Here is a 14,443-nt window from a genome sequence, read left to right on the forward strand (position 1 = left end):
CTTAAGACTTTTTGGGAGGAAGGTTATTGAATGGCCCTAGCCTCTGTTTTCCTGAACTTGTTCCTAAGGCATCTTAGGCCAGGGATGCCTGTTGCTTCCTTGATGAGTATGCTTCAGGAGAATACCATTCTATTCCAGGTAATGGTCTTCCTTCTAAAATTCCATCTTGCAGTGAACAGTGTGCAATGATGGCTATTTTGCTTTAGTGTAGTATTTTCTGAGATGGTCTCGGTCACCTCCAAAGTCATCTCTTGCCTCTCCTTTGAACTCTCTAGTCAGGTAGCACTACCTTTATTCTAGGAGACTTTTGCAGCTGGCTCTCTGGGACCCCAGAGGAGCACCAGCAAGCAGAGATAATGCATTTTCTGTGAAGAGCAGCCCTTGTAGTCAAGGATCTGTTTGGTGCTTTCTTGTAACCCCTTAGGCCAGAACTGCCCTCTCCCTACAGCCTTCAACCAAAGGGTCTTGTTTCCACTTCAATGCCCATGACACTGATGGTTTCTGTATGTGCTTCTCCATGCTCATTCTGTCTTGGATGGAGCCTTTCAGCTGGGTTTCTGTGTACTGGGCTGTGGAAGGCTGTCAATCATCTGCATTCCCCACCCTTGCTCCTGCTCCCATATTGTATATATATTTCATGCTTACTAGCTGAGAACTTGCTGCTCCCCTCCCTTGGCCTGAGACCCCAGGCTGCCTGTGGAGCTTAGGCTTGACAATCCTTCCCCAACAATAACCTCTAAGATGAATACACGAGAGACAAGAGGTAGTGGATGGGAGAGGAAGACTGGACCCTGCTCGGTGAGCCACCAGATAAGTCTTCACGGAGGTGGGTAGAGTTGATGAGTGGCAGGGAGAGGTGTGGAGAGGCTGGGAGAGGCTGGGAGAAGCAGTGAGAAGTTAGGAGTTCTCCTTCTTCCTGGGATGAAGTCCAAACCTCTTGGAGAAGTCCAGGAACAGACTTCATCCCTATGACAGCAGTGACATCCCAGTGCAGCATAGGCAGGTGGAAAGAACCTCTGAGCTGGGGTTTCTTGTTGGGATATATGCTGTTTGTGGAAGCCATTTGCTCCTGTCTCTAGCACAGATGCACAAGGTGTTTTTTTTTTTTTAATGAACGATTAAATTAATGGAAGAATGGACAAACCAAATACATTAGGCAGGGCTGTCATTTTCTGTTGACAGATGTGGAAGTGGGCTGGGCTAGCCCATGCAGGTGCCCCTCCCAATCATCACTCTGAAGGAACCTGGGCTTGATTTAATTCTCTGCTGCTACCATCTTGAAATTATAAATAACATTTTAAAAAAGGCCTTCCTTCATATTTCATTTTATATCAGACCTGAACCTGGCTGGGGGAGCCAGTGTGATAGGTGTAGATTTTATCTCTGCTGAGTTCAGTTTCTAAGGTGATGGCAGGCAATTCCCCATTTTCCTACCCTGCCCCCACCACCAGTCTCTGTTGGTAGTCTTGGATGGCCTGGAACTTAATATGTATATCAGGTGGAACTTGAACTCAAAACTCAAAGAGATTTTCCTATCTCTGCCTTCTGAGTGCTGGGATTAAAGGTTTGCACTATCACATACATCTTTCTTTTATTTTGAAATGGTTTAAGAGTAGAAGCTGGGCTGGGGAGGTGGCTCAGTCAGAGAAGTGCTTGCTTTGCAGGTATGAGGACATGAGTTCCAACTCTAGAACCCATGATAAACAACATAGGTATGATATACTTGTCATCCTAGCACTGGGAAGATGGAGGTAGTTGGATCCCTGGGGCATATTGATCAGCTAACCCGCCTAATGAGTGAATCCTAGGCCAATGAGAAACCTTGTCTGAAGGAATGAGATTTATGGATCCTGAGGAGTGATACTTTAGGTTGACTTTGAGCCCCCCTCCTGCTCCACACTTGTTTGCTCGTGGGCACATGCACTCATGCACACACACACACACACACACACACACACACACACACACACACACCTACCATTGCCACCACCACAAACAACGAAGCTGGGTATGGTGCTTTAAACTTATAATTACAGCACTTGGGAGCCTAAGGCAGGAGGAGTGCATTGAATCTGAGGCCAGCCTGTAATGATGTATTTTTTTTTTTTTGAGTTAAAGACTTTCTCCCATGTAACCATAGGATAGCTTTCAAAGGGATGAAAGCAATATTAATCCAGACTTTCTAACTCACAGATTCCCCTGGAGGCTCATCAGTTGTGTGTGTAGTATGTACTTGTTCATGTGTGTCTGTGTGCACCAGTGGAGGCCAGGAGGTGACGTTGAATTGTCTTCCTTCTTCACCCTTTACGTGGTATTTTGAGGCAGGGTGTCTCAGGGAAACTGGAGATCATGGATGTGGCTGGGCTGGCTTACTAATGGGCTTCAGGGATATCCCTGTCTCTAGCCCACTAGTGCCATGGTTAGATTGGCATGTACCACTATGCCTGGCTTATGTGATGCTGGGGATTGAGCCCTGGGCTTCATGCATGTTATTGGGACCTAAACCCAACTCTCTGGAAGAGCAGCAAGGGCTTTTAGCCGCTGGGCCATCTCTGCAGCTTCTTCTTGTTTTATGATGTTTCTGTCATTTATTGAGAATGTTGACGTAGAGGAAAGATAACCAGTTGTGAAAAATTCAGGTGCCCTGGTTCACAGAAGGGGTTTTTCAGCCATAGGAGGAGGACACAGGGGCCAACTAGGTGGTTTCCCTTTAAGTTACCCACTGACAATATAGTACTCGATGCATGAGTGGTGACACCTGGTGGTAACTTCCAAACATGCAGGGCCAGTAACACCCAAGCCTTGAATGTGGGATTTAAAGGGTGCCAGGTGCCTCTGTGTTGTGAGTCCCACTTGTTGCCTGTCCTGCTTTTGTTAGTCTGTCTTTCCCCTCACGGCGTCCAGTCTGTAGGATGAAAACTTGAGAGGTGGATACAGTGGAAGCTGGAAGCTTCTCAATCTCAGGCAAGGTTTGCCCTAGGAGTCTGGATGCTCTCCTCACTATGAATGTCTCTACTATTATGGTCAGTGTTCCCTGCTGGAGTTGCTCAGATGAAGATTATGTTAGTAAACATTTGTAAAGGTTTTGGTAGAATCTTGGGAAATGCATGATGTCTAACACTGAGCAGCTAACCACTTGTTTAAAAGATGAAGGTGAAGGGGCTAGAGAGATGGCTCTGTGGTTAAGAACACTGCTCTTCTGGAGGACCTGGGTTTGATTACCATTCACGTGGCAGCTCACCACTATCTCTAGTCCCAGGGTACAGCTCCCTCTTCTGGCCTCAGTGAGCACTGAGCACTCATGGTGCACAGATATACACACAGGCAAAACACCTGTACATAAAATAAAAATGAATAAATCTTGAAAGACAGAGGGAATTGCATCCACATGGGAGGAGTGTGAGGACACTTTGCTCCATGATTTTTCTCCCAGGGCTGTCTTAGTTTCTTTCCCTCCTGCTGTGATAAAACACTCTGATAAAAGCAACTTATGGGAGAGGGGTTTATTTTAGCCCAGCGTTAAAGATGCAGTCTCTCATGGTCATGAAGTCCAGGCAGTGGAGCTCAAGGCTGCTGGTCACACAAATCCACAGCTAGGAAGCAGAGGTGCTAAATAGTGTGCTCAGCTAGTTTGTTTTTTCTTGGTCCCAACCCCAGAGAATGGTGTTATTTGCATTTAGTGTGCATCTTTGCACCCAAAATAACACAATCAACATAGTCCCGTCAGATGCACCCAGAGTGGAAATAACCCCTCCCAGGTGTGCTTAGGATTTGTCTTCTAGATGATGCCATCATAAGAGGTTTTGTACTGTCTTAAACGGAGCACTTTTGATTTGGATATGGGGGTGGGTAGGAAGGTGAGAGCTAAATTCTTGTATATATAAGCTGGGTTTGAACTTATGCAGCTGAGGATGACCTTGAATTCCTGGGTCTTCAGCTCCATCTCCCAAATTCTGGTATTGCAGGGTATACCACCACACCCTGCTTTTCCTTGGGCTTTTTTCCAGAAGGGCTTCTCCTGGCCCTGGGGGAGACACTGCCAGAGCTCCCAGGCTGGAGGTCAGTGAGCTCTTCTGGCTTCTCCCTGGGGTCAGAGCCCAAGGAGTGGAAAGTTGTCAGGGAGACCCTAGGCAGCTAGCTGTACCTGCCCACCTGAAAGGTGCGACCATTGCCTCTACTCTTGTGTGAGGGTATGGTAGAGACAGGACTTCTAGGATTCTAGGAGGAAAGAGGGTTAGACAGTCAGTGGCACCCAAGGGTGAGCTGCCGCTGGAGAGGGGAAGCTGAACTGTCTGTGTGGGGTGGAGATTGATGGTGAGCGGGAAGCTGGGGGACTTCTTCCCAGACCTAGACGAATCCTGTAGGAAAGGTGGCATCCCTCATCCAATTTCTGCCTCGTGAGACAACCCCCTTTTTACAAACCAGGAAGCCGAGCTTCTGTGCGGTTACACAGGTTCATGTGTAATGTGAGATGTCCAATGTCATTCAGGTTCCTGGGTGGCTTTACTACAGCTTCCTGCAGCCCCACCCTGTTAGAGGGGTGGGAGAGCTAGAAGGGATGCTGGAGAGAGGGTGTCATTTCTCCCGCATACTTACCTGTTGCTAACCCATCTCTTCTAGGCCTCTCTGGTCCTGCAGGTGTCCTACACACCACCCCCAGGTGCTGTGCCTTTGTTCCCACCACCTGCTTCTCTGGCACCCTCACCAACACTCCCTGACATGGACCTCGTGGCTGGTGAGGAGCCCACCCACGCCCTACCTCCTGATAGGGCAGGATCCCCAAAAAGATGGTCAACAGGTCTCCTCAATCCTGGGATTTGGAGATGGCTAGTATGAAGACAGAAGTTGTGGATGGGTGGAAAAGAAGAGGTCAGCTCCCTAATGAGGCTTAGGATGGAGACCCCATTCCCCAAATCCCAGATGCCTGGGAAGGGCAGGGTCTGGCCTGTACTCTCCACTGCCCAATGCTCCTGCCTCACACCCAACAGTGATAGAATGCAACAAAAGAGCTACTCACTCCCACCGCAGGAAAGAGCCTTGAGCCAAAGTTAAGGGACACGAGTTTCCATCTTGCCTTTGACACTGAGTAGCTGTGTGGTTTTGGATGCCTATATGTGAAATGAGCAGACTCAGTGAGTTGGCTAGGTCCTTTGCCTGCCTCCAGCTTCTGCTAGTTTGTCAGTTGAAAATGTAGGCTGAGCAGCCTGACTTGCCAGTGGTGCCTGAAAGCTAGCCCGTCCTCTGAGCAGCCCAGACTGGGTGGGTGAGGACATCAGAGGTGAGCGTGGGGCTGCAGAAGGTGGGCTTCTCTCATCCCAGCTCCTCCTGCCCCTCCCCACTTGGACTATGCCCTGCTGCATGCCAGGTGGGGGACAGAGCCGGGCTGAAACTTGGTCCCTGCTCAGTGACAGCACCATGGACACAAGATACTCTGGGAAGAAGTGGCCAGCCCCCACCGGTGAGATGTGGCCAGACCCTACCACCTGTAACTGTCTCATCTGGCGAGGCCGGAAGGGCCTGTCTTCAGGGCTGGGGTGGGTGTGTCAGGGCCATCCTATATTCTTCCTGCTGACTAACTGACTATTGACTGTTTTCAAGGGCCAGCCTGGCAGCTGCTCCTCTTTGACCTCATCCATCCTGGGTGTGGGTGGGCAGGCTTAGGGAGTGGTAGCTCAGCATGCATGCTCTTTGGTCCTCCCTCTGTGGGACTGAGACCTCACGGTGGGCCAATGGGACACTGTGCTCACGAGGGATTTGTCCCTACAGACACAGGAGGGGAGGAAGACACTGAGGACCAGGGGCTGACTGGAGATGAAGCTGAGCCATTCCTGGATCAGAGTGGTGCTGCAGGCCCTGGGGGACCAACTACACCCAAGAAGCTACCTTCACATCCTCCTCCCCACCACCCAGGGGGTAAAAGAAAAAGAAGCTCAGCCCCACCTAGAAAGCTGCTGTCTGACAAGACACAGGACTTCCAGGTGATAGAGCAGGGCCTCTGTGGTCCTGTCTCCTCCTTTAGTTCATCAGCAATGACTGATGTCTTGTGCCGGACTTGATTGTCTTGCTTCAGGACGATGTGCTGGAGCTCCAGAGGCTTTCCATAAAGAAGCTAGGCTGCCCTAGATGCTGGCAGCTGAATTGGGAGTTTGTGTTTTGGGGTCTCAGAGCATGTCTTGCCTAGTCCTAAGGAGTCTGATGAACAAACAAGCAAGCAAAAATGAGATTAGCCTAGCTCTCCTTTGTTTTGGCAACTGGCCTTTGTCCTAGGGCTAGCTCCCTGCTCTCCAGCAAGTGTGTGCACCAGTAGCTCCAGCAGCAGCAGCAGCAGCAGCAGCAGCAGCAGGGTCCCCTGAGCTTTCCCCAAAATCAGTGACATTCATTTTTTTACTTATTTATTTAGTGTGTTGGGTAGATCATACAAGTGCCACTGTGAGGATGTAGATGTCAGAGGAACACTTGTGGGAGTTGGTTCTCTTCTTCCACTGTATGGACCCTGGGATGTAAACTCATACCATCAGACTTTATAACAGGTGGCTTTACCCACAGTCATCACTTTGCCTATTGTTTAAAAATTTTTAAAATTATATTTATATTCATATGTGACATGTTTCTGTATGTATGCACATATGTGTGCCACAGCTGTGTGTGGAGGTTGGAGGACAACTTTCTGCTCATTCTCCTCTACAATCTCCCTGATTTTGTTTTGGTTTTTTGGAGATGGGGTCTGTCTGGTGTTACTCAGGGTGGCTTCTAACTCACTGTATGGCCAAGGATGACATTGACTTCTTAATCCTCCAGCTCTGCTTCCAAAGTACTGGAATTAGGCCTGTATGGCCCTCATGCCCAGCCAAGGTGCTTAGAAAAGTAGACCTCTGTTCCTATTCAGAGCTGCTGAACCATCTGCCCGAGTCTGAGGAGTTATGTCCAACAATGGAGGAAGGAAAATCACCCCGTTTGAGGCCAGCCTGTGCTACATATGGAGTACCAGGCCAGTCTATAGAGTCGCCTATTTAGAAAGACAATGACTAATAGAGTGGTATTAGTGGGGTCTCAGATAGGGTCTGATCTAAGGGAAAGCTTGCCTGGATTTGTTCTTGACCCAGGAGATTTCATGCAGGCGGCATACTTGGAGCTGTCCTGAGGCTCTTATGGGGAGCTCTGGGATTTTCTGGATGCAAGGGGAGCTTGGTGGAAAATGTGATTGTTTTTGTAGTGCTTTTTCTAGCAGCTTTTGGTAGTTCTCCCAGAAGTCATCAGTGAGCTGGTCTTGAGGTTTCTGACTCTTGGGACCAGCAAGTGGCCTCCCTTCTCCTTTTCTTTTACTTAGCCTTTCTCCTGACTTTCAGATCAGAGTCCAAGTGATAGAGGGACGTCAGCTGCCTGGGGTGAACATCAAGCCTGTGGTCAAGGTCACAGCTGCTGGGCAGACCAAGCGGACTCGAATCCAGAAGGGAAATAGCCCACTCTTCAATGAGGTGAGTGGCCCCAGGCATCAGGCAGGACATAGATAACTGCTTGAGTGTGGAGAGGTCATTCTCAATAGAGCAGATACCAGGGCATGTATCCAAGAGTGTTCTCTGATGGTGCCAACTTTGAGTGTGTGAGCCAAGACCAGTGTATATTATCAGAGAACTTGGAGAGTCCTGCCCCCCACAATCCACGCATCCTTGTCCTTGAAAAGCTAATCCCTATGAAGTAGAGATGGGACAGCCAGGCTTATTAGATCCTCAGACCTTGGCACTGGTCAACTGAGCTCCACTAAGTCTCTTCAACTTGGGCTTGAATATTGGTGGGTAGTCATGCCTCCTCTGCCTAGCCTGAGGGTCAGAGACACTGATATTCCCTCTTTCCATTCTGGACCAACAGACTCTTTTTTTCAACATATTTGACTCTCCCTCGGAACTGTTTGATGAGCCTATCTTCATCACGGTAGGTCTCAGCAATCAAAGTGCTCTTAATGGGCTTGGGTATGCATGAAAACCTGTAATGGTGTGATATGGTATCCACAGACATGTGTGCCATTGTGCCTGTGCATGTGTGTATGAGAGGGAGGTTGGGATGAAGCTTGACTCCTAAATGATTGAAAGACTCCCAGAGGCTCTGCCAGTGGCAGAAAAATGCCCAGGTGCTTCAGGTCAGAAGCCCAGAGTGCCTGGCTTTTGGCTTGCTTCCTCAATCTGTTCTCTGGCCTCCAATTTCCCTGTGCTGCTGGGAAGGGTTGTACACTAGATGTGTGGGTCTTCCTCTGCTGTGTGCCCATGTGATTCTGCACATGCTTTGTCATCACCCCGTGCCTTTGTTCCTTGATTTGTGAGCTGGGGGTCATGTTAGTATCTACTCACAGGGTTCTGTGAAGTAGGACTTGCTTAGCTCCATCTCTGGAATGGAGATGGTGCTAGCCACTGGCTGCTGTCGTCTGGTTGGGACCTGGTCAGAGCCATTCTCTCACAGGAAGATGCTCTTTCTTTACAGGTAGTGGACTCACGTTCCCTTAGGACAGATGCCCTCCTTGGCGAGTTCCGGGTAATTGTTCCTTTTCTTGGAAGCAGTCAACTCTCATTTCCCCTTGAGGGGCAGGCTATGCTGGGAGAGTCTAGTTTCAACCCATCTCCCTAAACACTCCATAAAATCTCCCAACTCAGAGAATCTTTCGCCAAAGGTAGAGAAATAAAAAAACTTACTTATTTTAGGCAGGATTATTCTATTCTAGTATAGGCATGCCTCAAGCTTATGGTGATTCTGTTGCCTTAACCTCCCATGTGCTGGAAGCACAGAGGAACCAGCCACCCTGTGTGGCCTCCCTTTCATTATTGAATGATTGTTTGCTAGGAGGGGATGTACGTTATATGCAAGCTCTGGAACTAGGAAGACAGAGGAAGTCAAGAGTGTGGAGTGCCCCTTCCATCAGATTCCCAGTCAGGGAAGGGACTGGAGAGCACACCCACCCAGCATACCATCCCCACCCAATCATAGTATCCCCTTCCATGACAGCACCCCATCTCAACATAACACCCCCATCACAGCATCCCCATCACAGCATCCCCTCCCATCACAGCATCCCCTCCCCATCACAGCATCCCCATCACAGCATCCCCTCCCATCACAGCATCCCCATCACAGCATCCCCATCACAGCATCCCCTCCCCATCACAGCATCCCCTCCCCATCACAGCATCCCCTCCCCATCACAGCATCCCCATCACAGCACACCCATCACAGCATGCTCTCCCATCACAGCATCCCCTCCCATCACAGCACCCCCTCCCCATCACAGCACCCCCTCCCCATCACAGCATTCCCATCACAGCATCCCCATCACAGCACCCCCATCACAGCATCCTCTCCCATCACAGCACCCCCTCCCCATCACAGCATCCCCTCCCCATCACAGCATCCCCATCACAGCATCCCATCACAGCACCCCTCCCCATCACAGCATCCCCATCACAGAATCCCCATCAAAGCATCCCCATCACAGCATCCCCATCACAGCATCCCCACTGTAGGCAGAGTTTCTCTGTATCTCAGCAGCTGCTCCCCATTGACTATAAAAGGATGGAATATTAATTATAAATGCTTGGCCAGTAGCTCAGGTTTGTTACCAGCTAACTCTTATATTTTAAATTAACCCTATTTCGTATCTACACTCTACCATGGTTTGATACCTTTTCTCAGTGTGACAAGTTCATCTCCTTTGCTCCACATCTTCTCCTGACTCTTTGAGACCCTCCTTCTCCCAACTCTGAGAGACCCTTCTCTTTTTCAGGCTCTTTTTTTCCCCCCTGCCAGTCCCATCTAACCTCTACCTGTCCAGCTGTTGGCCAGTCAGCTTCTTTATTAATTCAATCACAGTGACACACATTCACATAGCATAAAGGAATATTCCACACTTCTGCCCCGGGGCAGAACTCCTACCAGCACAGAGTCCTTCCTAGTCTCCTGAGGTAATTAGGGTGACCGTCTATGTGATTAGTTTTTGTTTGTTTGTTTTTATTCAGAAGAAAAAAACCCCAAAACTTTGTCCTCTAAGACCGGTTGTTTGATATCCTGGAGCTTGGTGCCCTCAGAGGTCAGGCTTCTAGATGTCTCTGACCTTCCTTCATAATTACCTTTTGGAAGTGGAGCTTGGGTCCTTGAATGGTTCCCCATAGCTTCAAGCTAACTTCCTTTCTGAAAAGATACATGGCAAAGAGCTTAACACTTCCATTTTCCTGAGGTCAGCATGTGACAGGAAGAGGAGGACTGAACTCTACCCTTGTCTCCACCATAGGGAATTAAACCACCGTTTAAGTTCTCCTCTGTCCCTGAACCCTAGAAGGGAAGCAACCCAACCCATAGCCATGGCTATCTTGTGTGTCTTGGCTACTTTTTTATTGTTGTGATAAGACACCATGACCAATTCAACTTGCAAAAGAAAGCATTTAGTTTGGGGCTCACAATTCCATTCTGGTGGGGAGCATGGTGGTGGTCAGGCGGGCATGGTGTTGGAGCAATAGCTGAGAACTTATATCCACTCTACACGCATGAGGCAGAGAGAGAGAGATAACTGGAAATGGCCTGTGCTTTTGAAACCTCAAATACCAACTTCAGTGACACATCTCCTCCAACAAAGCCACACCTCCTATTCCTTCCCTAACAGTTCTACCAACTATGGACCAAGTATTCAAATATATGTGCCTATGGGTAATTTTCCCTGCAGCCCCCCAATCACATGCTGTAGTGTTCTCCTCCCTGACCCCATCTTTCCTGTGGGTGTGGAGTGGAGTTCTCATGTGCACTCAGGAGAAGGAGCCTGCTCTGGCCTGCTTACTTTTCCTGGTGACCAGGAGATGGACAATAGACAGTCCATCTCTAAGTTCTGAGTTCTGGGACCCCAGCGTGGATTTAACAGATCTTCTGAACTGAAAAATTGGGGCTGGAGAGATGGCTCTGTGGTTAAGAGCACTTGCTGCTCTTGCAGAGGACCTAGGTTTAGTTCTCAGCACCCATATGGTAGTTCACAACCATCCATAATAACATTTCCAGGGGACCTGGCACCTCTGAACTCCACAGGTATAAGGCACATACGTGGTACACAGACATACATGCAAGCAAAGCATTCATACACATATAATGAAGTAAATAAATCTTAAATAAATACATTAAATGGCAGCTCCTTGGATAGATTTCTTAGTCTGTTAAACATTTATTTATTGCATATGGGTGTTTTGCCTGCTTGTGATCTGTGCTTTGTTCTTTGCTTGTATATATGTGTGTGTTAGGTTGCCTTTTTATTTTTTTTTTTTAAAGTCAGGGGTGGGGAAACACACAAAATTCAGCAGGCACGTGGAGAAAATGACCCTCTGCAAAGTAGAGGAGGGGACTTGGGAAGTCAAAAAATATCCATTGTTTCATTACGTGTCCTCTCTGTTTCAGATGGACGTGGGCACTGTGTACAGAGAACCCCGTGAGTTCTTCTTGCCTTGGTCAAGACATTCTGGTCCTGGAGCTGCTTGGGGGCAGCTTGGGGGGGACTCCTTTTTCCTTTCTGGTGCTTTAGAACTCAGAGGTGGGGTCTGCACTTGGAAGGGAAGGCAAGGATTTCTCTTCCATGTAATGCATGCTTTCAGGAGGATCATCAAATAGCTTTTTAAGGGGCAATTATCTCAGAAGGTTGTGGCCAGGATAGCAGAGCCTGTGCCCCTTCAGAGTCACTTTATGCTTTTTCCTTGATTGTCTGGTGATTTACCAAGGAAATGGAAAAATAGGCCTGCGTTTGGCTTTTACCACCCCTTGTAGAAGTTTCTGGTAATGCTTCTCTTCCCTGGCACACAAATGTCCAAAGTAATTTTTGATTTTAGATTTTAAAAAGTCTCTGAGACTCTTGTTATCTAATATCAGTAGTCATGGATGGTGTCATGATTGCCACTGTTCCATACTCTAGGAAATCTGGCCCTGCTAAGGAATGAGGGCATTCTATGGAGAGCTTTTGGCTTCACATATCCTTGGGGTGTGAAGCCTGGCCCCTTTTCCTGTCAGGTCTTCTGTCTCACTCTAAACACTCCACCCTAAGCTCCTGTCTGGCTGTAGACCCCTCCTTCCTTTATCTCCTGCAGGACACGCTTATCTCCGCAAGTGGCTGCTGCTCTCCGACCCTGATGACTTCTCTGCAGGGGCCAGAGGATACCTCAAAGCCAGCTTGTGTGTGCTAGGGCCTGGAGATGAAGCTCCTGTGAGTACTCTCTTCACAGCACCTAGTCCAGCACCCTGGCTCAGCCTTTCCTTCTCTGAAAGGGGTACATGGTGACCATGAGAACTGCATGTTGCAGAAAACATAAGCAACAAGCAAACCACTTAAAATTCTGCTGCTTGGAGAGAGCTATTATTATTTAGCGTTACACATCCTTTTCAAAGGGCATGCATATCTAGTTTTCTTTTGGTAAAAGCCCAGTTGCTCTTTTGATGTTCAGTTGTGGCCTGACTTTCTGCCTGGGGAGATGTTGTGATCGTCTTGACCTGTCAGTGAGGCTGAAGTGAGAGGCAGTTTGAAGAAAGAAAGGTTTGAGTTGGTGAATGTCAGTGTCAATGTCTTACACATTTGAGAAGAGGCTCAAATCTTTATGGAGGACAAATGAGGAAGTAGTTAGACTTAAACAGAAAGGGTTTTGTTTTGTTTTGTTTTTTGTCTTTGGTGTTTCTGGGGAGTGAACCTAACCCTGTGCACATATTGACTAGTACTCTATCACTGAGGTATATCCCAACCCTCTTTTTACCTTTTATTTTGAGATGTGGCCTCACTAAGTTGTCCAGGCTGGCCTTAATTTGCCATGTAGCCCAGGCTTTGAACTTGTGAGCCTTCTGCCTCAGGCTCCCTCACCAGCTGAGGCTGCACAGTCTGGCCTTCCTCACAAACAACAGAATCTTTTAGTACACATAGAATACCATGTTAGGGTAAAGGCTGTGTGGCTGGGCCATTTTTGTCAAAAGTCTCTGTAGCTACAACCCAAGAGGAGGCATGTGGATTATGCAGGGGTTTGGAGGTGGGCAGCTCAGGAGTGGTGAGGGGTAGGGGTGAAGCAGTCACAGTGCCCTGAGACGAGGAAGGGAGGGAGGGAGGAGGGGTGAGGAGAGGTGAGAGGATGGCAGTTCAGTCTCTGGAAGGTTACACAGCTGGAGGTAGAATACTTGGGCTAGTCCGGAATCACTCACGGAATCAGAGATAAAGAGAAGTACACTCACATTACAGAGGAGCCCGGGCCATCCCACTCTGTCCTTCATTGTCAGTGGGTGTGTGTCTCTCTTCCACCCTGTTCAGCCATCCCTTCTTCATCACCCTCCTTCCTCTCTTCTCTCTTCTCTGCTCCAACTTCTTTCTCTGTCCCTGGAATCACACCCAGTCCTCCCTTTCCAGAAGGCCCTCTTTCTCATTCCCTCCAGCCAGACACATGGAACTGGAGGAGGTGAAGGTTCTCTTCTGACTTGAGAAGAGTAACGGTGAAGAGTGTCTCCTTCATTGGCACTTGCTCCTGATCAAATGTTTTGCTGCAGATGCTGACGTGGGTTCAACATGGGGGACAGGCTGAGTCAGTAACAGGCCACAGATAGCTTGCTAAGGAGTAGGCTGCTGGACCAGGCTGACCTCATTTTCTCCTCTCCTTCTACTACCTACTTGCCCCAAGAAGCCACTAGATATCTTGTGCATTCTTGTGGTGTTGGACACGATGTTTATCATTATGCAGTATCAGTGCCTTCTTTACATTGAGGCATGTTCTTTCTGCAAGCAGAGAGCTCTGTGGAGCAGAGCCTCACTCCACCTTAACTGGGGTGCCTCACCTGCAGCGCCATGCTGATTCTGCAGTCACTGGGATAATACTTGTGTGAGTGAACACAGGTCCCTAAAGGTGGAGCATGTAGCTTAGACCTCTGCAATTTCTTAACTGGGGTAGGGGCAGGGAATGTGGGCCAGGGGACTCTGTCAGGTTGGTTGGCTTGGATGCCTGCCATGTGCCAGTTGCAATCGTATTGTTGAAGATGGTCCTCCATGCAGCTAGGGAGTGTGTGTGTGTGCCTTGGTCCCTATGCTGTGTTGAGAGCTAAGTCAATTGAAGGACCAAGAGACAGCAGGTGACCAAGTTCAGAATGCACCTTTCATGGGAGGTCATGGCACCCAGGGGGCTGGTGAGGAATCCTGTGTGTTTTCTTTGTAGCTGGACAGGAAAGACCCTTCTGAAGACAAGGAAGACATTGAAGGCAACCTGCTTAGGCCCACCGGTGTGGCCCTTCGTGGAGCCCATTTCTGCCTGAAGCTCTTCCGGGCTGAAGATTTACCGCAGAGTGAGTGTGGTGCCCTCTTCTGGAGGTCCCTAAGAGGCTCCTGCCTGGCTGTTTAAAGCATAGACCCTGGGCCACAGTTCACTTCCTGGGGAAAGGAGAGGCCTGGGCCCTCTCAGTGCTTCTGTCCCCA

The 14,443-nt window shown here is 48.8% G+C and overlaps 1 protein-coding gene across 23 annotated transcripts in view; it reads left to right on the plus strand.

The window, feature by feature from the left end:
- Window positions 1–14,443, plus strand: part of Dysf (dysferlin) — a 183,464-nt gene that overhangs the window by 44,376 nt on the left and 124,645 nt on the right. For 13 of the 23 annotated variants that reach the window (XM_051203114.1, XM_051203126.1, XM_051203122.1 and 10 more), the window contains 9 exons: window positions 4,621–4,735; window positions 5,366–5,458; window positions 5,767–5,978; window positions 7,347–7,475; window positions 7,867–7,929; window positions 8,473–8,523; window positions 11,416–11,446; window positions 12,096–12,211; window positions 14,187–14,313. In XM_051203114.1, coding sequence (XP_051059071.1) covers window positions 4,621–4,735; window positions 5,366–5,458; window positions 5,767–5,978; window positions 7,347–7,475; window positions 7,867–7,929; window positions 8,473–8,523; window positions 11,416–11,446; window positions 12,096–12,211; window positions 14,187–14,313 — 937 coding nt within the window. The remainder of the gene's footprint in view (window positions 1–4,620; window positions 4,736–5,365; window positions 5,459–5,766; window positions 5,979–7,346; window positions 7,476–7,866; window positions 7,930–8,472; window positions 8,524–11,415; window positions 11,447–12,095; window positions 12,212–14,186; window positions 14,314–14,443) is intronic. The other 10 variants (XM_051203124.1, XM_051203128.1, XM_051203134.1 and 7 more) reach the window with 1 other exon arrangement.

The sequence above is a fragment of the Phodopus roborovskii genome, unplaced genomic scaffold, assembly GCF_943737965.1.
Source record: "Phodopus roborovskii unplaced genomic scaffold, PHOROB, whole genome shotgun sequence".
NCBI lineage: Eukaryota > Metazoa > Chordata > Mammalia > Rodentia > Cricetidae > Phodopus > Phodopus roborovskii.